This window comes from Lagenorhynchus albirostris, chromosome 19 (assembly GCF_949774975.1).
Source record: "Lagenorhynchus albirostris chromosome 19, mLagAlb1.1, whole genome shotgun sequence".
Classification (NCBI taxonomy): domain Eukaryota; kingdom Metazoa; phylum Chordata; class Mammalia; order Artiodactyla; family Delphinidae; genus Lagenorhynchus; species Lagenorhynchus albirostris.
In genome coordinates this window covers 2347497-2369643 of record NC_083113.1, presented here as the reverse complement: position 1 = coordinate 2369643, position 22147 = coordinate 2347497, and the positions used below count along the sequence as shown (strand labels likewise).

At 45.9% G+C, this 22147-nt stretch overlaps 1 protein-coding gene across 5 annotated transcripts; it reads left to right on the top strand.

The window, feature by feature from the left end:
* The first annotated feature begins 1646 nt into the window (after window positions 1-1646).
* ZNF671 (zinc finger protein 671) lies at window positions 1647-19025 on the top strand. Of its 5 annotated transcripts, XM_060131585.1 has the most exons (7): window positions 1647-1922; window positions 10038-10099; window positions 10411-10815; window positions 11008-12966; window positions 15625-15751; window positions 16363-16485; window positions 17100-19025. In XM_060131585.1, the coding sequence occupies exons 5-7, from the start codon at window positions 15718-15720 to the stop codon at window positions 18311-18313; spliced, it is 1371 nt and encodes a 456-aa protein (XP_059987568.1). In that variant the 5' UTR covers window positions 1647-1922; window positions 10038-10099; window positions 10411-10815; window positions 11008-12966; window positions 15625-15717; the 3' UTR covers window positions 18314-19025. The 5 variants fall into 5 exon arrangements, with proteins under 5 accessions (XP_059987568.1, XP_059987569.1, XP_059987565.1 ...); XM_060131586.1 differs by lacking the exons at window positions 10038-10099; window positions 10411-10815 and having other exon boundaries at window positions 12020-12966; XM_060131584.1 differs by lacking the exons at window positions 1647-1922; window positions 10038-10099 and having other exon boundaries at window positions 10148-10815.
* Window positions 19026-22147: the final 3122 nt, after the last annotated feature.

Below are 22147 nucleotides of genomic sequence, written 5' to 3'. Positions count from 1 at the left end.
CAGAATCATTATCAATAACTCTCGGGAATTTTTTTCACTGATAATGTCAACTCCCTGTGCAGATCCCTGGTGCACACCCCTGGTGATCACGTCACAGCAAGGAGATGACCTCATGGTGTCCCAAACATTTATCTCAGGTATCATATGACCCATTTTGGGCTCATGCTCCCAATGTGACGATGATGGTCACTGTTCAGGCAGGAAATAGCATTCAAATGGTAGCACTTCTTTTCTAAGAGGTCTCAGATGTTAAAAGCAATTCTATATATGGTGGTATTGTTACAGACCAGAGTTCTTGGCCTTCCCCAATAAATAGAAATTGACTAGAGTCCAGACAAGAAATTCAGGCAAGGCTTTATTGAGGCCCCTGCTGCAGCAGGGGGCAGTGAGAACAAACAACAAGTTCCCTTGCTTGCCGGATCCCCAAGGGGGAGCAAGCTTGTTCCTTATATGGGGTGAGGGAAGGGGTGTGTCCAGGGGTCTGGCTGGAGGGGCAGCTTAGGTGTTTTGCCCACACCTTATGTGGTGCTGTATGCAGGGGGGCTTGCACAGTACCCTGCTCTTGCTCCCAACACCCTGTTTTTGCTCCAGGCCCTTCAAAAATGGCAGTTGGGTTTTTTTGGTCTCTTTGTATCTTTTGGTTCCAGAATTTGCCCCAACCGAGCGTGCACGCAGTTATTTTCAGTCCCATACAGTTTCTTCGTATTTTGTTGCTTGAGGAAAGGTGTGTCCAGGTGCAAGAACTTCAGCACTGCAGCAAAGGGTCCCAGGTCCCAGCCCGTCTCAGTATACCAAGTAAGAAATATTACCTGGAAAAAAGTGCTGCTTCCTGGGATGAATACAATCACTGATTATACAGGCAGGAGAAAAGTTTTCTGAGGAAATCTATCTACTGGCTCCAGAGTACCTCAACATCCCTCTCTCTTCTTCCACTCCATGGCCCTGTCTGGAATATTTCCTCTTTTGTCCCTAACAAGAACTGAAAGTAACAACACTGAACCTAAAGCTTCAGTCCAAATGTATTTTTTTTAACATTAAAAATACATTTATTTATTTGTTTTGGCTGCGCCAGGTCTTAGTTGCAGCATGCGGGATCTTTAGTTGTGGCATGCATGTGGGATCTAGTTCTCCGACCAGGGATGGAACACAGGGTCGCTGCGTTGGGAGCGTGGAGTCTTACCCACTGGACCACCAGGAAAGTCCCCAGAATGTATTTAAAAGGCAACAAGGTAATGGTTACTAGCTCCCAGGTATGAATGGACGAGAGAAACTTGGTGTGGTGTGTCCTTTTGGTTTTGCAGCTTTCCAGACAATCCGAAATAATATGACTCCAAACACTTATTTAATTAGTGCAGACAGCAATCCACTGAATCTGCGTGCGGGCCCTTGAAGAGGAGCTAAGCCTCGCCCATCCTCGGGAATTAGGTGTACCACTTACAAACTCCTTTTGTGGTACCCAGCCTTTCCCCAGGAGCTCAGGCCCAGGCCCTGAACCTGAACCTGTGCCTAGGCCGATGGTTCACAAAGAACTACATTACCCAGAAGGCTCTGCGCCACACGTCCAATGAAGACCCGGGAGAGGGGCGTTTCCGTGCGTGCGGAAGACGTCGGAGCGGGACTTCCGGCATCTTAGGCGCAACCAGACATTTTGTCGGTTTTTGTGAGGATCTAAGCGCTACGGGGCTCTTGAATGCTTGGTCTGGACCGAGGGTGGAGGAATCGGGAAGACACGTGAGTAGGCGTTGTCCCCCCCGCTCGGAGGCGAGACAAAGTTCGGCGGTGGCGACGCCTGCCTTGACCCTGCCGCCGGGGCAGGGCTTGGGACCGCGGTATCCAGGTCCTCAATCCGGATGCCTGCCTCTCCCTGCGCACTCCGCCCACAGACCCCGATGGCGGCGGCCGCGCTGAGGGAACCCCCTCAGGTACACGCTCCTCCTCCGGGCCCTCAGCGCCCTCACCCCACCAGACACTAAAGCCCCGAGTGCGGGGCGCCTGCTCCCGTGCCTGCAGCCCAGGCCCGGTGTCCGGGATTGTGGGGTCCCTGTTTCTGACAGTGTGATTGTGCGTGTGAGAGGGGGTCAGGCAGAGGGATCGACAGGTGCAAAGGCTTGGAAGTCGGACTGAGCCAGAGGCATTGGGGAGATCGGGGATCCGTGTCGTGTCAGCATCGAGCAGGATGTGAGGAGTCACACCTGGGTTGAGGAGTTGTACTTTCATTCTGAGGGCTCTGGGAGCCATAAGAGTTTCGAATAGAAGGAGTACTTGATCTGAGTGGAGATTTTAAAACTATCCCACATTTTGCGCTGGGCGAAACAGATTAGGTTGGGGCAGGGAATGTGAGGATGAATGCGTGGAGATTGGTAAAGACGCCACTGCAGCGGCTTCAAGAAATGTTTTGACGGTGGATGGACTCGAGAGCCAGGAGAGGGGGAAGAAGTGATCAGGTTCTGGATTTATTTTAAAGATACCAACAACAACATTTCCTCCTGAATCAGATGAGGCTGTGATTGATAGTAAGTGAAAAAACAAGTTTTAAATTTTTTCGTTTTTGTTTTCATGGACTTTTTTTTTTTTTTTTTTGCGTTGTATGTGGGCCTCTCACTGTTGCGGCCTCTCCCGTTGCGGAGCACAGGCTCTGGACGCGCAGGCTCAGCGGCCATGGCTCACGGGCCCAGCCGCTCCGCGGCATGTGGGATCTTCCCGGACCGGGGCACGAACCTGTGTCCCCTGCGTCGTCAGGCGGACTCTCAACCACTGCACCACTAGGGAAGCCCTCATGGACATTTTGAAAACGGAAATCAGGAAGTCAAACTAGGGAGCAGGTTTCAGAGTGGACATGGTTGATTCTGAGATATCCCAGAGTGGAGGTGTCACATGAGCAGCTGGACTGGAAGGTCTGGCGTTCTGCAGAAGGGGCTGGGTTGGAGATGTCCACAGGGTGTAGAGAGTGGTCTGGACTAGGTCAAGGCCTGGAGATCAGATTTAGGGGTAGCAATCCTTTTTTTTATATATAAATTTATTTATTTTTAAAATTTGTGCCTGCGTTGGGTCTTCGTTGCTGCGCATGGGCTTTCTCTGGTTGTGGCGAGTGGGGGCTATTCTTTGTCGCGGTGTGCAGGCTTCTCACTGTGGTGGCTTCCCTTGTTGCGCAGCACAGGCTTTAGGCACACGGGCTTCCGTAGTTGTGGCTCGTGGGCTCAGTATTTGTGGCTCGTGGGCTCTAGCGTGCGGGCTCAGTAGTTGTGGCACACGGGCTTAGTTGCTCTGCAGCATGTGGGCTCTTCCCAGACCAGGGATTGAACATGTGTCCCCTGCATTGGCAGGATGATTCTTAACCACTGTGCCACCAGGGAGGTCCCATGGGTAACAATCTTAAGTATGTTATTTCAAATGGTCCTTGGGGTGAGACGGGAGGGCTGTGGATGGAGGTGGGGGGGGAGGGTGGGCATTTCTGAGACTTCCCTCCACAAAGGAGGGGCATTCTGTTTATCCAGTGTCTGCATGAGGAGAATGCTTTGTAGGGCACAAGGAACCTGGCCTGGCAGAAGAAGATGGGGTGTCGTAAAATAGCTGCCTGATGACAGTTACCCTTGCTTTTGAACAACCTGTTGTAAGAGAAACACACACTGAAAATCTCCTCCAGTGTCAGGAGTGATTCCACTTTACTCAGTCTTGCCAAAGCCACAAAATCCCTCAAATGCCTTATGATAGATTGTCCCAGCCTCTGTGTGTGTGTGCGTGTGTGTGTGTGTGTGTGTGTGTGTTTAATTAATTTTTATTGGAGGTTAGTTGCTTTACAATGTTGTGTTAGTTTCTACTGTACAGCAAAGTGAATCAGCTATATGTAGACATATGTCTCCCCTTTTTGGGATTTCCTTCCCATTTAGGTCACTGCAGAGCACTGAGTAGAGTTACCTGAGCTACACAGCAGGTTCTCATTAGTTATCTCTTTTATACATAGTATCGATAGTGTATATATGTCAATTCCAACCTCCCAATTCATCCCACCACCACCCCCTTTCCCTCCTTGGTGTCCATACGTTTGTTCTCAAAGTCTGTGTCTCTATTTCTGCTTTGCAAATAAGATCATCTATACCATTTTTCTAGATTCCACATATATATGTTAATATACAATATTTTTCTCTTTCTGACTTACTTCACTCTGTATGACAGTCTCTAGGTCCATCCACATCTCTACAAATAACCCAATTTCGTTCCGTTTTATGGCTGAGTAATGCATTGTATATATGTACCACAGCTTTATCCATTCCTCTGTTTATGAACATTTAGGTTGCTTCCATGTCCTGACTATTGTGAATAGTGCTGCAGTGAACATTGGGGTGCCTCCTTGTGTTTTAGTCTTTGTTATTTATTTATTTATTTGGTTGTTCCGGGTCTTAGTTGTGGCGGGATCTTCGATCTTCATTGCGGCTTGTGGGATATAGTTCCCTGACCAGGGATCGAACCCGGGCCCCCTGCATTGGGAGCACAGAATCTTAGCCACTGGACTACCAGGGAAGTCCGTCTCCTTGTTCTTGACTAAATGTTCCAAGGAGGACATGCTTCTTGCCTCACAGGAAGTTCCTACCAAAGAATTCCTCTAACAAGTTGTCCCAACACAGGAAATGTTTCTGCCCACACTTCTGTATACTATTTGTAATTTTAATTAGTGTAGGAGAGGCAAAACTCTCTCTCTGCCAATCTTAGGTTTTCAGCTGGGTCTCCTTAAGAAAAAAACAGACTAATGAGAAAAACAGTATATTAATATGTGCAGCACACAACACATGGGAGAAACCTAAACCAAAAGTAACTGGAATTGGTGACTTAGAATTCTAGTTTATATTAGTATCTTCGACAAAGAAGAGTAAATTTGTAGACAAATGACAGAACGAAGAAAAGCAGTTTTCGGCTTCCAAGGGCAGCAAACCGAGAAGGTAAATATGGAGGAGGAACCTAATATTGTGTGGTTTGATTGCAGATTCCTTTGGTGCCAGTCTCTGGGCTGATAATCTGTCTCCAATAAAAGGAGAATTTATATCTTGCCTTTAGGTAGAAAAGGGGGAGCTTTTTCTGTGTTTGCTGTTTCTCATTGCCTTCAGCTCAAAATAATTTTTATGTCAAAGAGGCATATTTTGGGGTGATATTATTCTGATCTTCTTCATGAGCTACAAAACAGCCAGGAAAGATAGTTTGTGTTATTGAAATTCCTATATTATTCTCCCTTTGTATACTCTATCCAATTGATTTTATGAGAGAATTAAGCATTAGTTTCCCAAGGAATCCATTGTAGGTAGTGAACTGATTATTCTTATATGCATTTAGACTGGTCCTAGGCATGTACTTTCCTTCGGGTATTTAAGACAGTATCCACTGAAACCATTTTCTGTGGGCACAAATTCTCTCATGGAACCCCATTTGAGAAAGGCTGCTAAAGATTATGGTCTCACCAATTCTATTGTGTATGGGTGGGTTTTCTTACACCAATAAGCAATTCTCCCACGTCAGCTGAGTGTCCTATAATTCAAGTCAATTCTGACACTGTTTACACAGAGATAGCATCAGATCCCACAGGTTAAGGTCTCAGTCCCATAAGACTCCCCCCACCCCACACACACCCTTTCAGACACCAGTCATTAAGTCCATGTTTTCACCTGGGTTTCTGAACTGATTGGAGGTTCCAACAGCCTCCTTTTCAGGTTCAATCAATTTTCTTATAGTGGCTCACAGAACTCAGAGAAACATTTTACTAACTAGATTACCAGTTTATTATAAAAAGATATAACCCAAGAACAGCCACATGGAAGAGATGCATACAGGGAAAGGTATGGGGAAAGGGTGCAGAGTTCCCATGCACATTGCTCTTCCTGCATCTCCATGTGTTCGTCAACTTGGAAGCTCTCTGAACCCTATTCTTTTGGGGTTTTATGGAGGCTTCATTTCACAGGCATGATTGATTACATCTTTGACCATTGGCGATCGAACTCAGTCTCCGACCGCTGTACCCCCTCAGAGGTCAGGGGGTAGGACTGAAAATTCCAACCCTCTAATCATGTGGTTGGTTCTCCTGGAAACCAGCCCCACCATCTTTTTGTGCTTTCCCAAAGTAACCTCATAAGGGCATTTTTATTGCTCTTCTCACTTAGGAAATACCTAAGGTTTTAGGAGTTCTGTGCCCAAAACCTGGACAAAGACAAAATACGGGAACTTCCCTAGTGGCACAGTGGTTAAGAATCCATCTGCCAGTGCAGGGGACACGGGTTCGAGCCCTGGTCCGGGAAGATCCCACATGCTGCTGAGCAACCAAGCCTGTGCGCTACAACTACTGAGCCTGTGCTCTAGAGCCCGTGAACCACAACTACTGAAGCCCGTGCTCCACAACAAGAGAAGCCACTGCATTGAGAAGTCCGTGCACCACAACAAAGAGTAACCCCCATTTGCTGCAACTAGAGAAAGCCCACGCGCAGCAACAAAGTCCCAACGTAGCCAAATAAATTTATTTTAAAAATTAAAAGACCAAATACGTATTTATTGTTATAAATCATATTATTACACTGCTCTAGTAAACAAATATACATATATTCATAGAGAATTCATAAAACTTGAGATTTGTGTTGTGGCTTCATTTTCCCTTTGTGAATGTAATTTTTCAAATGTTCAACAGTGTAAAATCAAGATGAATGTGTATCTTCTGAATGTTATAGTATTATTATTATTTTTTTAAAATATTGACATGTCGTGAATTTTTAAATTTATTTATTTATTTATTTATGGCTGTGTTGAGTCTTCGCTTCTATGCGAGGGCTTTCTCTAGTTGTGGTAATCAGGGGTCACTCTTCATCGCGGTGCGCAGGCCTCTCACTATCGCGGCCTCTCTTGTTGCGGAGCACAGGCTCCAGACGCTTAGGCTCAGTAATTGTGGCTCACGGGCCCAGTTGCTCCGTGGCATGTGGGATCTTCCCAGACCAGGGTTCGAACCCGTGTCCCCTGCATTGGCAGGCAGATTCTCAACCACTGTGCCACCAGGGAAGCCCTGAATGTTATATTTTTAATATCATTTATATGCTTATTCTTTGTCTGATTTATCCCTTTCTAAGAAGATAAGAGCGAGTAAGTTATACATTTGTACCCACAATTCTTTTTCAGTTTTATTGCTTTAAATATCTCATATATTTAAATTATAGGGAGAGATTGTCAGACTGTATTAAATGCATGGGCAAACTCCATGCAACGTATAACAAATGATCCTTAATTACAAACATAAGTATATGCTAAAAGGAATGGAATGAAATAAGACATGAATATTAACCATAAGAAGGTTGGAGAAGTGGACTTCCCTGGTGGTGCAGTGGTTAAGAATCTGCCTGTCAATGCAGGGGACACGAGTTTGAGCCTTGGTCCGGGAAGATCCCATATGCCGCGGAGCAGCTACGACCATGCGCCACAAGTACTGAGCCTGAGCTGTAGAGCCTGTGAACCACAACTACTGAAGCCCGCGCACCTAGAGCCTGTGCTCCGCAATGAAAGGCCACCGCAATGGGAAGCCTGCACACCGCAACAAAGAGTAGCCCCTGCTCACTGCAACTAGAGAAAGCCCACATGCAGCAACAAAGACCCAACGCAGCTAAAAATAAATAAATAAATAAATTTATTTTAAAAAGAGGGTTGGAGAGGTTATAGTAATATAAGAAAATGTCAACTTTAGGAAAAATAACATTACCAAAGATAACATAGGGACATCTTATTAAACAAGTAATTTAAATCAAGAAGATTTTAAAATGCTAAATGGGGAATTACCTGGTGGTCCAATGGTTAGGACTCTGTGCTTCTACTGCAGGCGGCACAGGTTCTATCCCTGGTCAGGGAAGAAAGATCCCACAAGCCATGTGGTGCTGCCACAAATGAATGAATGAATGAATGAATGAATATGCTAAATGTATTTGTACCTGAGAACAGGCTTTCAAAACTCTTTCAATAATTAATAGAATAGGCAGGAAAACCGTAAGGATATACAAGACATGACCAATATCATCAGCTAACTTGATTCAGTAGATATGTATAAAACATTACTCCAGTCTATAGCAGAATACACATTCTTTTCAGGTACACATGGTACATTCCTCCAAGATAAACCAAATGCTAGGGACATAAAATAATTTTCAGTAAGCTTTAAAATTGAAGCAGTATAGAATATATTCTCTAAATAAAGCAAAACTAAATTAGAAATTTTAAAATATCCTAGAAAATCCACAGACATTTAAATTTTAAAGAACTGTTAAGTATCAAAGAGTAAAAGAAATAAGGAAACCAATAGAAGATAAATTAGGAGCATATTTTTGTGAAACAGGCAAGAATAATTTTTTTTTAACTTTTTTTTGGCCGTGCCATGCAGCATGTGAGATTGAACCTGTGTTCCCTGTATTGGAAGCACGGAGTCTTAACCACTGGACTGCCAGGGAAGTCACAAGAACAATTTAAATGTATCAGTAACAAGCAAAATATATTGTGTCGAAAATTAATGAATGTATTTCTTTTAGAATTGCAACCTTCTATTCTGTAAAGCCCGTGACAGCCAAAATTTAAAGAGTGAAAGACTGGGGCTTCCCTGGTGGCGCAGTGGTTGAGAGTCCGCCTGCAGATGCAGGGGACACGGGTTCGTTCCCCGGTCTGGGAAGACCCCACATACCACGGAGCGGCTGGTCCCGTGAGCCATGGCCGCTGAGCCTGGGCATCCGGAGCCTGTGCTGCGCAACGGGAGACGCCAAAACAGTGAGAGGCCCGCTTACCGCAAAAAAAATAAATAAATAAACAAAGAGTGAAAGACTATCTTGAATGTCTAAAACTGCCAAGGGATGAACACACAGGGCATAGGAGGAAATCGCATTAGTTAGAACAACAAATACAACTCCAACCTAAATGACCAAAATAGGAGCAATCAATGGAAGAAGGAATCAAGGTGATTATCAGGCATATGACAAGATTTACAAACACATTGATATTTTAAAACTGCATACCAAATACAACTGTCTTTACAGAACACATAATAGAATGTAAAGATGGGCTTCCCTTGTGGCGCAGTGGTTAAGAATCCTCCTGCCCCATGCCGCAGAGCAGGTAAGCCTGTGCGCCACAACTACCGAGCCTGTGCTCTAGAACACGTGAGCCACAATTACTGAGCCCACGTACTGCAACTACTGAAGCCCGCGTGCCTAGAGCCCGTGCTCCACAACAAGAGAAGCCACTGCAGTGAGACGCCTGTGCATCGCAACAAAGAGTAGCCCCCCTCGCCACAACTAGAGAAAGCCTGCGCATGGCAATGAAGACCAAACACAGCCAAAAATAAATAAATAAAATTAATTAATTAAAAAAAATAGAATGTAAAGAAAATTGTAAGACATCTGAAAATTTTAGTAGAACTATCCTCATGAAAATAGATATAAATATCATTAAGATAGTATTAGCAAATAAAATTCAGCAGCGTGTAAAAAGAATTATATATCATGACCAAGAGAGATTTCTTTCAGTGGTGCCAGGTTTGTTTAATATTAGAAGAGCAAAGAATGTTATCCAACATATTAACAGGCTAAAGAAAAAAAAAGAAGAAAAATCATATATCAATTGATGCAGAAGACTCACTAGCATAACAATGTAGCAAAGTGCTGTGTACAGTTCTCTTTCTCTTTATATATATGTATAAATACACGTGTGTGTGGTAGACAGGGATATAGATGTAAATGAACTGTGTTCTATATGTTAACAATACACAGAAAGCAAAAATTGAATGATTAAAATTTACAAATCTATAGTATAAAAAATACTTAGGAATGAATATAATGAAACATGTACATGTTCTTTCATTATATTCATTCCTAAGTATTTTATTGAAAACTACAAAGTTATTTTCTCAGTATTACTGAAAACTTCAAAGTTTAGTTGAAATCTACAAAAACACTTCTGCTGAGGGAAGTTAAAGATGATCTAGACAAATGGAGCAATCTTTTCCATAGAATTCAGTGACTGCACTTTTTCCCTTTTCCCAGGGTTTAGTGCTCACTTTGGACCCCAGTATCAAGTGGTGGAATCCTGTTGGAGACTGGATCTGGTAAGCTTGAGTCATGGGAATTCAGGCTGAGCTTCCACTTACTACACAGATCCAACTGGAGCCAGTTTACCTGAGGATAGTTGGGGGAGGGTGGGTCTGGTGGGGGTGAGGTTCTGGTTCCTGGAGGAATTGAGCACCTGAAACCCTCTGAATCAAGTCAAGAGAATGTGGATGGTCAGGAGTCATTTTCTGTCCTCCATTGGGAAGGGTTTGAAGCACTGTTGGAAGAATGACCAGAGGATGTCATGTAATTCCCCAGGTAATAATCCCAAAAACCATGTGCTGTGAATACTGTTATTTCCCCGTTTCAGAAATGAGGGGACTGAAGCTTGGAGGAGTGAGGCTTTCTGCATAAGGTACTATAATCAGTAATGGGGTTACCAGCTGCAAACCCAGATAAGCCTCCCCCTAGAGCTCAGCCTGTGAAGTCAGACACTGGACACCATGTGCTAGATTGCATTGAATTTGAAGCCAAACACAACATGATTGGTTCTAATGCAAGTTCAAAGATTGTGAATTTGAAAGTAAGATATAGAAGAATTATGCTACAACACTATGCTGTACTTACTCCTGAGGGAAAAATTTTTTTAGATTATTTATTTATTTATTTTATTTTGGCTGCATCGGGTCTTAGTTGTGGTATGTGGGATCTTTCATTGCGGTGTGTGGGTTTCTCTCTAGTTGTGGCGCGCAGGCTCTGTAGCTGTGGCACGTAGGTTACAGAGCAATCTTAACCACTGGACTGCCAGGGAAGTCACAAGAACAATTTAAATGTATCAGTAACAAGCAAAATATATTGTGTTATAGGTTATATAACACATATATATAGGTTATATAACCTATATGTGTTATATATATATATTATATATATATATAACACATATAGGTTATATAACCTATATATATAGGTTACAGAGCATGTGGGCTCTGTAGTTTGTGGCATGCAGGCTCTCTAGTTGAGGCACACGAGCGCAGTAGTTGTGGCGCATGGGCTTAGCTGCCCCACAGCATGTGGGATCTTAGTTCCCTGACCAGGAATCGAAGCCTCATCCCCTGCACTGTAAGGCGGATTCTTTACCGCTGTACCGCCAGGAAAGTCCCAGGAAAATATTTCTTAAACTGTAAATCTTGAATCATCTTGTCTAGAACATATCCCTAGTGCAACTGGCTACCTGAAATTGATAACGTCATTCTGTATGTGTGATTATTTTTTTCTTGAAATAATTTTAAATGGCACAGATTGTACACTGCTATCCTGTAAAATTTTAAATCATTCCTGTTAAGGCTACTCGTAGGTTCAGGGTATGTGTATGTGAATTTTTTCTTTTTCTTTTCTTTTTTTTTTCGCGGTACGTGGGCCTCTCACTGTTGTTGCCTCTCCTGTTGCGGAGCACAGGCTCCGGACGCGCAGGCTCAGCGGCCGTGGCTCACAGGCCCAGCTGCTCCGCGGCATGTGGGATCTTCCCAGACCGGGACACGAACCCGTGTCCCCTGCATCGGCAGGCGGACTCTCAACCACTGCGCCACCAGGGAAGCCCTGTGTATGTGAATTTTGACAGATGCTGCAAGTAGGCAGCCTTGACTCACCTCCTACCACATGGGTACCTGAGAGCCCAGGTTTGTGATGATAAGGACCATGTATTCAGCACTAATCATGCACCTTGCACTGGTTTAATCACTTGATACTTAACCTCACCAAGGTATGGGCACTATTTTTTTCTGCTGTTTTAGTGAATGGACGTTTATGTTTGAGGAATATTTAAACAATTTCACAGAGGTCTGCTAGGGAGGTTTTATCTTCATTTTACATTTCACAACATGGAGGTGAAACTGCTGACCTTGGGTCCCAAATTCGGAAGGATGAGGCTGGGATTTGCAGGCTGTGAACCTCCAAAACAGCTAGCGTTGTATCACGCTCAGGATATGAAGCGCGCACTGGAGATTTTATATGAAGCCGACCCCCACCAGAGGAAAACTGCTGACCGCAAGCACGTAGACCCCAGACGGGTTGAAACCAGAAGATTGCTGATGCTCGAAACTTCACCTTGATGCCAACCAATCTGAGAATTGAACACAAGTGGATCATGCACCCTGCAGCCCCTCCCTCACATGGCCTTTAAAACCTTTGTCTCCTAACCAGCAACTTGGAGATGGTCTTAGGACATTAGTCCACCAGCTTCCCATATTGCTGGCCTCCTGAATAAAGCAACTTTTCCTTTTCCACCAACACTTGTTTGTCGAGTATTGGCTTTTCGAGTGGCGAGCAGCTGAACTCGGGTTTGGTACCAACCTCATCCAGTTACAGAGACTCTGAGGTATGAAATGCAGCCTGAGGCTTGGGAGCAACTGGCAGGCTAAGACAGTAGGCACTCAATTCCTTTGCCTTCCACCTTCTGACCACAGGCTGCCCCTCAACACCTGGTGTCGAGGTGGAGACTGCAGTACCCAGAATTCTCAGTGCCACAGGGTGTCAGCTCTCTGCCAATCATGGCCCAGGAGAGGGGCCTTTTTCTGTGAGCACTTCACTTTGGGGCAGGGCTTCCTGTACTCCATCTCGCTTCTGGGGTTGTAGAATCCTGGAGACGGGAATAGCACCTCCATCCCCTGGTGTGATATGGGCTGTTCCCATCCCTTTTGCCCACAGGCTCCAATGACAGTGGCCAAGCTGATAGCTGAGCCCTCACCTTCTCAATATGTGGGATTACGTGTCTTTGCTCTCCCCTGTCCCAGCAGTTGTGTCTGCAGGCTCTGAGGAGGCAGTCTCCATCTAAGCCATCGTTACATGGAGAAGTTTCTGTAGAACCCAGAGAGATGAGGGATGGAAGGCGTCCCAGGCATGTTCAGATGCTTGGAGTTGAAGCTGAGCTGTGAGTGTCCAACAAACAATTAGTCTCTTTCCTTTCTGGGGGAGACAACATGGGGACAGGTTTCAGGCCTGAAATGGCCAGCTGAGCGTCTTGCCCTCTATTCTGAGGATGATGGGAGCCATGGGGAAAGTGGAGCAGAGTCTCAGCAGTCTTCCTCTGGCAGCAGAGAGAACAGACAGTGAAGGGCTAGAGTGATGGTGGAGACGGAGTGATGGTAGGTGTGGAAATTATTCACATTTATTCAGAGCTTGCTAATAGCAAGGGGGTTGGGCATCATCACTTGCCTTTGGCTGAGGCTCGAGGGCAGGGGAGAGGGAAAGCTGACTGGCCCCTAAGTTGGAAATGGGTGTAAAGGGAAGAGGGCAGTTTTGGGGTTTTTTAAAATAAATTTATATATATATTTATTTTTTGGGTCCTTTGGGTCTTTGTTGCTATGCACGGGCTTTCTCTAGTTGCGGCGAGTGGGGGCCGCTCTTCGTTGCAGTGCGCGGGCTTCTCATGGTGGTGGCTTCTCTTGTTGCGGGGCATGGGCTCTAGGGGCATGGGCTTCAGTAGTTGTGGCATGCAGGCTCTAGAGCACAAGCTCAGTAGTTGTGGCGCACGGGCTTAGTTGTTCCGCGGCATGTGGGATCTTCCCGGACCAGGGCTTGAACCTATGTCCCCTGCATTGGCAGGAGGATTCTTAACCACTGTGCCACCATGGAAGTCCCAGGAAGGCAGTTTTTATGAGATTTCTGACCGTTTCGGTTCAGTTGCTGCAGAGGTTATAGGTGAGAATTTTATTTTTATATATGGTCACACCACAGGGAAATCAGGGAGGAGAATACTGCAGCAGTCTAAATGAGCATTGATGGGCTGCACCAGAGTGATTGCTGTGAAGGTGGCACAGAGGTTGTGTTCTCATGCTGATACTTTACTAGGGCTGATTTTATTTTCTGAAGTGGATTGTGAGAGAAGGAAGTAAAGGAGAGATGACCCAAAGCTTTGGGTTTAGCTGCTGGAAGGATGGAAATGCCAGCCACTGAAATGGGGAGGTCTGTTGTAAAGTTAATTTTCAGATAATTAGGTGTAGGAAAGTTGTGACTGGTGTGAGGACAACATGTATGTGATAAGCAGCTTAATGACCTCCCAAAGATGTCCATTTTCTAATCCCTAGAAGCTTCGGACGTGTTATCTCACATGGCAACAGGGACTTTTTTTTTTAATGTTTATTTATTTATTTGGTTGTGCTGGGTCTTAGTTGCAGCAGGCAGGCTCCTTAGTTGAGGCTCACTGCTCCTTAGTTGTCCAAACTCTTGGTTGCCGAACGCATGTGGGATCTAGTTCCCTGACAAGGGAACGAACCCAGGCCCCCTGAATTGGGAGCGCGAAGTCTTAACCGCTGTGCCACCAGGGAAGTCCCGCAACAGGGACTTTATATATGTGATTAAGCTAATGATCTTGAGATGGACAGATTATCCTGGGTTATCCCGTGGACCCAGTGTAATCACAGGAGGATCAGAATCAAAGAAGGAGATTTGAGGAATGAAACAGATGTCAGAATGATAGTTGCTGACTTTGCCGATGGAGGAAGGGGCAAGGACTCAAGGATGCAGGAGGTTTTTTAGAAGCTAGAAAAGCTAAGGAAACAGATTCTTCTGTGGAGCTGCCAGAAGGAATATAATGCTGCTGACATCATTTTTTTTTTTTTGGTCTTAGTTTCGGCAGGCAGGCTCCTTAGTTGTGGCATGCAAACTCTTAGTTGTGGCATGCATGTGGGATCTAGTTCCCTGACCAGGGGTCGAACCCAGGCTCGCTGCATTGGAAGGTGGATTCTTAACCACTGTGCCACCAGGGAAGTCCCAATCCTGCTGACATTTTGATCTTTAGCCTAGTGAAACCCATTTTGGACTTACAACCTCCAGATGTAAGATGATAAATTTGAGTTGATTTAAGCCACCGAGCTACTAGTGATTTGTTACAGCAGTAATAGGAAACTTAATACAGTGTACAACTGAGAAATGGAAGAGGGCTCAGAGTAACTGAGGTGTGCATGTGGTTCTGGGTGCCCGTGATTTGAAGAAAGGAAAAGGGCCAGATTGGGAGGGTTTTAAAGCAGGAATGGGGGCTTTGGCAGTGGGGGCCACTGGAGGTTTGGGACAAGATAGCATCCTGATTGTATTGCCAAGTGTTCTCTCCATGCTGTGTACAGAGTGACATCTGGGGAGTCCAGGGTAATGTCTGTGGTGTGGGCCAGAAAGTTGGTTGTAGGTAGCTGAAGATGTGAGGCAGGCATGGTCCAAAGAGTGATGTGCAGGAGAGGAGAGAGTGTAAACTGATTGGCCTAGGACCCTGTTTTGAGGGGCTTAAGTGAAAAGAGTGAGTGCAGGTTTAGGAAGTATGTCCAGGGAGTATGCTGTGGGGTTCCCCAGGGGAACTGGGCCAGGCTCAGAGCTTAAATGGCATCTATCTCCCAACCTGCTTGTTGTTGCTGTGGGCTGACACAGTGATCACTGGCGGTAGTCAGGAGAGAGAAAGGACCGATGGTATCAATGCCTGGTACTTCGTTTGACTTGGGGACCTCGGGACATGGGTGAGCAAGACATTGTTGTGAGTAGGTAGAGTGGGGATACTCACTTGAGACACTTTTCATGGACCTTGCTGTCCCCATCTTTGCAGGGCTGTGCCATCTCTGAGGACGTGTTTGTTTACTTCTCCCGGGAAGAATGGGTGCTCCTTGATGAGGATCAGAGACTCCTGTACCGGGATGTGATGTTGGAGAACTTTGCACTTTTAGCCTCCCTGGGTAAGACCCTCACACCAACTCCATCTCCTTTCTCCTTTCCCACAGGGACCACTCTGTCCTTCCCACACAGCTTTCTTGCCATGTTTCCTGGAGTAGGTGCCATGGCTGCCAGGGCTATGCTCGATGGTGTGTCCTCACTTCTTACTGAGCAGCCCCGAAGCCACGCAGCAAAAGGTTTGGGGGTCACAAGACATAGTTTTCCCAATGGAACCCATAGTCTTGGTCACTTTCTGGGCTGGTGAATCTGTCTAGAATTATGACACCCCTGTGCCCAAGGTTCTGCCCCTTTCCTCCAGGTGACATTTTCTGGGGCTCCATTATACCAGGAGTTACAGGCACTCACATAGTCACTACTTATGTAGACTCTTGGATGCTTCCTTCATGGTTCTTTTTGTAATAATTATAATTATTATTTTGGCTGAGTAGTGTGGCATGCAGGATCTTAGTTCCCTGACTAGGGATTGAACCCACACCCCGTGCAGTGGAAGCACAGGGTCTTAACCAGTGGACTGCCAGGGAAGTCCCAGTAATAATTATTATTCTTTAACTTATGGTCTGTCATAGGGTGGGTTTCTCTGAGCCAGTACTCACCAGTGCTGGGTTTTGCTTAGGAATTACATCCTCCAGATCATATTTAGTCACGCAGCTGGAGCAAGGGGAGGAGCCCTGGATGCCTGCCCAGGTGGATATGACTCCAGCCACAGAGAAAGAGGTTCAGAAGGGACCTGGACCTGGTGAGTGGACACCAAGGAAGGGCATGATGTCAAGGTTGGGTTCAAATCCAGAGATATTGACTGTTTCCACCTGTGTTTGATTTCAAGGCCTGTGGACACACAGTGTTTCTACATGTCCTTCCCCATTCTGGACACTGTGACTTATTTCTAGTCTGACTTCTAGCCCCTGGCATCCACCTTGCATCCATACCTCCTTACTGCTCACTCCGCATTCGTCTGCAACATTGGCCTGCACTTAATGTGTCACGAGATGTGCACATATCCTTCAGTAATCTTTGAACACCAGCTGCTTACTTGTGATTGGAGTTTCCTGGGCCTGGACATGCCCTTCTGCCTAGCACTCGCCTGTCCCAACAGTCAACGTCCTACTGGAAACTGTTGCTCTATTCTGTCCTCATTCTGCCCTCATGTCCTTGCCTTCAGGAGGCCTCCCCCATTCTGTGACCTTCAGAGGCCCTGCACTGCATAGCAATCCCTTCCGCAACCTATCCCTGCCTCTCTGTCCTGTAAACGGTCCCATGGACTTATCCTCGGTGTGTCAGATACATTTATGATGGGGTTGTCCCCTCCTTCAAAGTCAACATGCATCTCATTGGGCACTTCTCTGCTTTCAGGTTGTTGGTGTGGAGTGGAGGCTGAGGCTGTTTCCTCTGAGCAGAGTGTTTATTTAGAAGGAGTGTCACAGTTCAGGACTCCTGTGGCAGGTCTGAAAACCCACCCATGTGACATGTCTGGCCCAATATTGAAAGACTTCTTACATCTGACTGAATACCCATGGGGGAAAGCCAGGCAGGAACCACACATATGTGAGGCACATGGGAAGCAGTTCTGGTTCAGTGCAGACCTTCACCAGCACCACAAGCAGCACAGTGGAGAGAAATTCTTCAGGAGGGATGAGGGCAGGGACACTGTGAAAAGCTGCAGAATCTGTGTGCCAGAGAAGACCTACATACATGGTGAGGGCAGAGTGGACTTACCAGCCACCTCTGGCCTTCAGCACCAGGTTTCTCATGACAGAATGAAGCCCCATAAGAGCACTGAGCTTGGGGGAGCCCTTAGCACTGGACAGAAGCTTCATAAATGTAGTGAATGTGGGAAAGTGTTCACTCGGAAAGACACACTTGCAAGGCACCAGAGAATCCACACTGGAGAAAGGCCTTATGAGTGCAGCCAATGTGGGAAATTCTTTAGCCAAAGCTGTGACCTTTTTAAACATCAGACAGTCCACACTGGAGAAAGGCCTTTTGAGTGCAGTGAGTGTGGGAAGTTCTTTAGACAAGTCTCTGGTCTTGTTGAACACAGGCGAGTTCACACAGGTGAAAGGCTCTATCAGTGCAGTAACTGTGGAAAATTCTTTAGCAGCAAGTCTAACCTCATTCGACACCAGGAGGTTCACACAGGAGCAAAGCCTTATGTGTGCAGTGAGTGTGGGAAAGAGTTCAACCGCAGACACACACTGGTTCTGCACCAGAGGACTCACACTGGAGAAAGGCCTTATGAGTGCAGGGAGTGTGGGAAGTCCTTCAGTCAAAGCTCCCACCTTAACGTACACTGGCGAATTCATAGCAGTGATTATGAATGCAGCAGATGTGGGAAAGCCTTTAGCTGCATCTCCAAATTCGTTCAGCACCAAAAAGTTCACTCTGGAGAAAAGCCTTACGAGTGCAGCAGATGTGGGAAAGCCTTCACCCAAAGGCCAAACCTTATTCGGCACTGGAAGGTTCACACTGGAGAAAGGTCCTCTGAGTGCAGGGAGTGTGGGAAGGACTTCAACCACAGACACACACTTGTTCTCCACCAGAGGACTCACACTGGAGAAAGGCCGTGAGAGTACAGTGAGTGCAGGAAGCCTTTTAGCCAGCACTCCCAACTTGCTGTACACTTGAGAGTATCTAGCAGTGCTTGTGAGTGCAGCAGACGTGGGAAAGCCTTCACCCAAAGGCCAAACCTTATTCGGCACAGGAAGTCCATGCTGGACAAAGGTTTTAGAGTACAGGGAATGTGCTGTCTCCTTGTTCAACCTAACAACTGTCCCCAGAGTGAAGCCCTGAATGTGGGTTTTGTGAGAGAGCCGTCAGTCAGAAGTGAAACCTCATACATACAAACATCCACAACAGGAAGATTCCTGATGAGTGCCACACACGTGAGGTGCTTTTAGAAGCTATGGCGCACATTCTAAACTGCTTAGTGCCTTTCCCAGTTGGTAGAAGGCATCCTGCTGTTCCCATCTGTCAAAGTCCCACAGGGTGTGTCAGTTACAAGCTTAGTCAGGCAGACCTCTGCCATCTCTCCAGTCCCTGGAAGGAGTCATGACTGGCCTCAGTGGCCTACAGGGGGCGTCATTTTCACCCTTTGACTGGCTTAGGTGTGGAAAGAATCAGCTCATAAGATGGGCTCTCCAGGGAGCTTGCAGAGATATACCTTCGTGTATTTCTTGGTCTCATTGTGGATGTATACAGTCTCCAAGTCCCACAGCCCTGGAACTCTGTCCCACATTTGCTCGTGTTTGTACAATAATAAAGTCCTTACTCTGAGCTGCCTTTAATCTTGAGGGCTCTGTTCATTGTGTGGAGTGTGTTGAGGACACAACTGTGTTCTACCAGCATGAAATGATAAACAGATTTTGTGGGAATCCTTGGTTTTCTGTGCTTCAGAGAGGACAGCATGATGGCAAAGAATAGCTGTCCACTATTGGCCCAATTTGCATTGCTACCCAAGACCTTCTAGGAATGACTTCAGGGCTCTGTGAGACATACCATGTGGCCTGGAGGCTAGTTTTATTTGTGGGTCCATAAATAAGTATGAAGAAGAACAGTTGGTCCCTTGTTCCTATAGAATGTTTCCTATTCCCAAGCATTATTAAGAGGCAGCTGGCCTCTGGTACCTGCCAAGGAGCCTGAGTTCAGAATTCGGTAGGCAGGTGTCACTGGCTGGAAGACCTACAGGAGCCAGGTGGAAACCATATGGTTCAGAAACATTGGGTGTGAATAATAAGTAGTTGGAGAGATTACAACACCCTAGAGAGATATACCTGCTAAAGGTACCTGCTAAGATATTCTCCTGCTATGGCTGTGTAGGATGAGAAGGTACAGAAATTGTCAGGACCTTCAGAGCTATTATCTATCCTATGGTCAATATCACTTGCAGGACAATCTATAAACATTTTGTGGATTCCCTTAGATTCAGTGAATCAAGTCAAGGCTATTGCTGTGCAGGCAGGAAAATGGTTGAGAGAATGGAGATCTAGGATTCCAGAGATGTGGGTTTTGTGACTTATCCAGTGTTCTTGGTGACTCCCATTGAAAGAGGTTTATTATAGGGCTGCCTGTAGGATTTAGCTTGTCCTTTCTATTTTCTTAAGGTGGACTGTGTCATTTATTTGAGAACCCCCTTCTAATGTAGTCATTTATTCTGTAAGTTTCCCTGTAAGTAGTACTATATCAGCAGCATCCCATAAATTTTGATATATTGTGCACTTGTTTCATGTAAGGTAGAATTTGTTTAAAACTGGACTGGAAAAGTTCTAACTTTATCTCTAGGGACTTCTGAATATCTGGCTTTGACCCTTTGCTAAGATAAGGACAGCAGGATTTATTTTGTGTTGTTTAATATCCAAAGATCCTGTGACAACTCTAGGGTCACTTTGATTGCTAATGGTAATGTTTATGCAGTCTGGCTCGACTGTTACCAGAAGGGCATAAAAATCCCTGCTGGTATCTTCTGACTTGAGCTCTCCTCAAGCCACAGTTCACCACTCAGATGTCTGTGGCTTAATTTGGAAGTGAATCACAGCACTGTGTGAATAAGAGTCTGGGAAACTGCCTGGAGGTCTCTGACCCCCAATATAGTCTTGCATTTTCTTTGTCTTTCTATGTCACATGCTTTGCTTTATTTTTTTTGTCCGTGTTGTGCAACATGTGGGATGTTAGTTACCGAACCAGGGATTGAACTGCGCCCCCTGCAGTGGAAGCCGGGGGTCACCAAGGAAGTCCCTCCCATGCTTTGTTTTTAAGAAAACCTCATAGGAGTCCACTCTGTGGAGTCTTGAAAATATCTTCAATTATAATACTTGTGGGGACTTCCCTGGTGGCGCAATGGTTAAGAACCTGCCTGCCAATGCAGGGTACACAGGTTCGATCCCTGGTCCAGGAAGATCCCACATGTTGTGGAGCAACTGAGCCTATGCGCCACAACTACTGAGCCTGCGCTCTAGAGCCTGGGAGCCACAACTACTGAAGCCTATGCGCCTGAACCCGTGTCCCGCAACAGAAGTCACCACAATGAGAAGCCCGCGCACGGCTCGCTGCAACTAGAGAAAGCCTGCACGCAGCAATGAAGACCCAATGCAGCCAAAAATAAATAAATAAATAAATAAATTAAAAAAATACTTGTGAAAGGTTTGCACTTGGTGATAAGAATACAATATTTGATATGACCCCTTATTTTAATTCAAATAATGACTAAGTGGTTGTTGTGCAGAAAGAAAGACAGAGGGTGGTGAGGAAGGATTTTTGTTAACAGGCTGGTTTCCAGGGCATCCCTGGGTTGAGTTTGCACAAGAGCTGCACTCAAGACTAGGAGGAGAAACATATGTGAGATGTGGAGTCTGTAGGTCCTGCTAAATGGATTGCAAATGAAATACACTGAGGGGGACTTCCCTGGCAGTCCAGTGGTTAAAGACTCCAGGCTCCCAGTGCAGGGGGCGCAAGTTCAATCCCTTGTCAGGGAACTAGATCCTGTATGCATGCTGCAACTAAAAACAAAAACAAAAAGATCCTGCAGGCTGCAACGAAGACCCCGCACAGCCAAATAAATAAATTAAAAAAAAAATACACTGACGGGCTTCCCTGGTGGCGCAGTGGTTGAGAATCTGCCTGCCAATGCAGGGGACACGGGTTCGAGCCCTGGTCTGGGAAGATCCCACATGCCGCGGAGCAACTAGGCCCGTGAGCCACAACTACTGAGCCTGCGCGTCTGGAGCCTGTGCTCCGCAACAAGAGAGGCCACGATAGTGAGAGGCCCGCGCACCGCGATGAAGAGTGGCCCCCGCTTGCCACAACAGGAGAAAGCCCTCGCACAGAAACGAAGACCCAACACAGCCATAAGTAAATAAATTTAAAAAAATACACTGAGGGGATGTCAGCCAAGAATATGGTTCCTTGGCTGCTTCCCACCCCCTATTCTAGCAAAAATATAGCCATCAAGGAAGCAACTAGAGGATATTAGAGCTGTAGATGGCACCCCATGATTCAGAATGATACTGTACCTTTTATCTCCCTCCCTCTGAGCCAGCTGATGATTGACACCACGATAAAACCGGAGACCAGGGAATTCCCTGGCGGTCCAGTGGTTAAGACTGCGCTTTCACTGCCGATGACTCGGGGTCAATTCCTACAAGCTGCGCGGCATAACCAAAAACAAAAACAAAACGGGAGACAGTATGATGTGAGGCATGATGTTATGGCTCTCCTTAGTCAGCTCTGTTGAGGGGGGCTTAATGCTGGGGAGAAAGGTAAGGATTATTCAGAAGAAAGGTAACAATATAAATAAGATGAAAGAAACCTCAGAATTGAATCAGAAAAAAATGTTCAGGTGGTTCGTTAAAAGTGACATTAACAAGAAGATAGATGGAGTGGCTACTAAAATTGTGATGGATCACTGT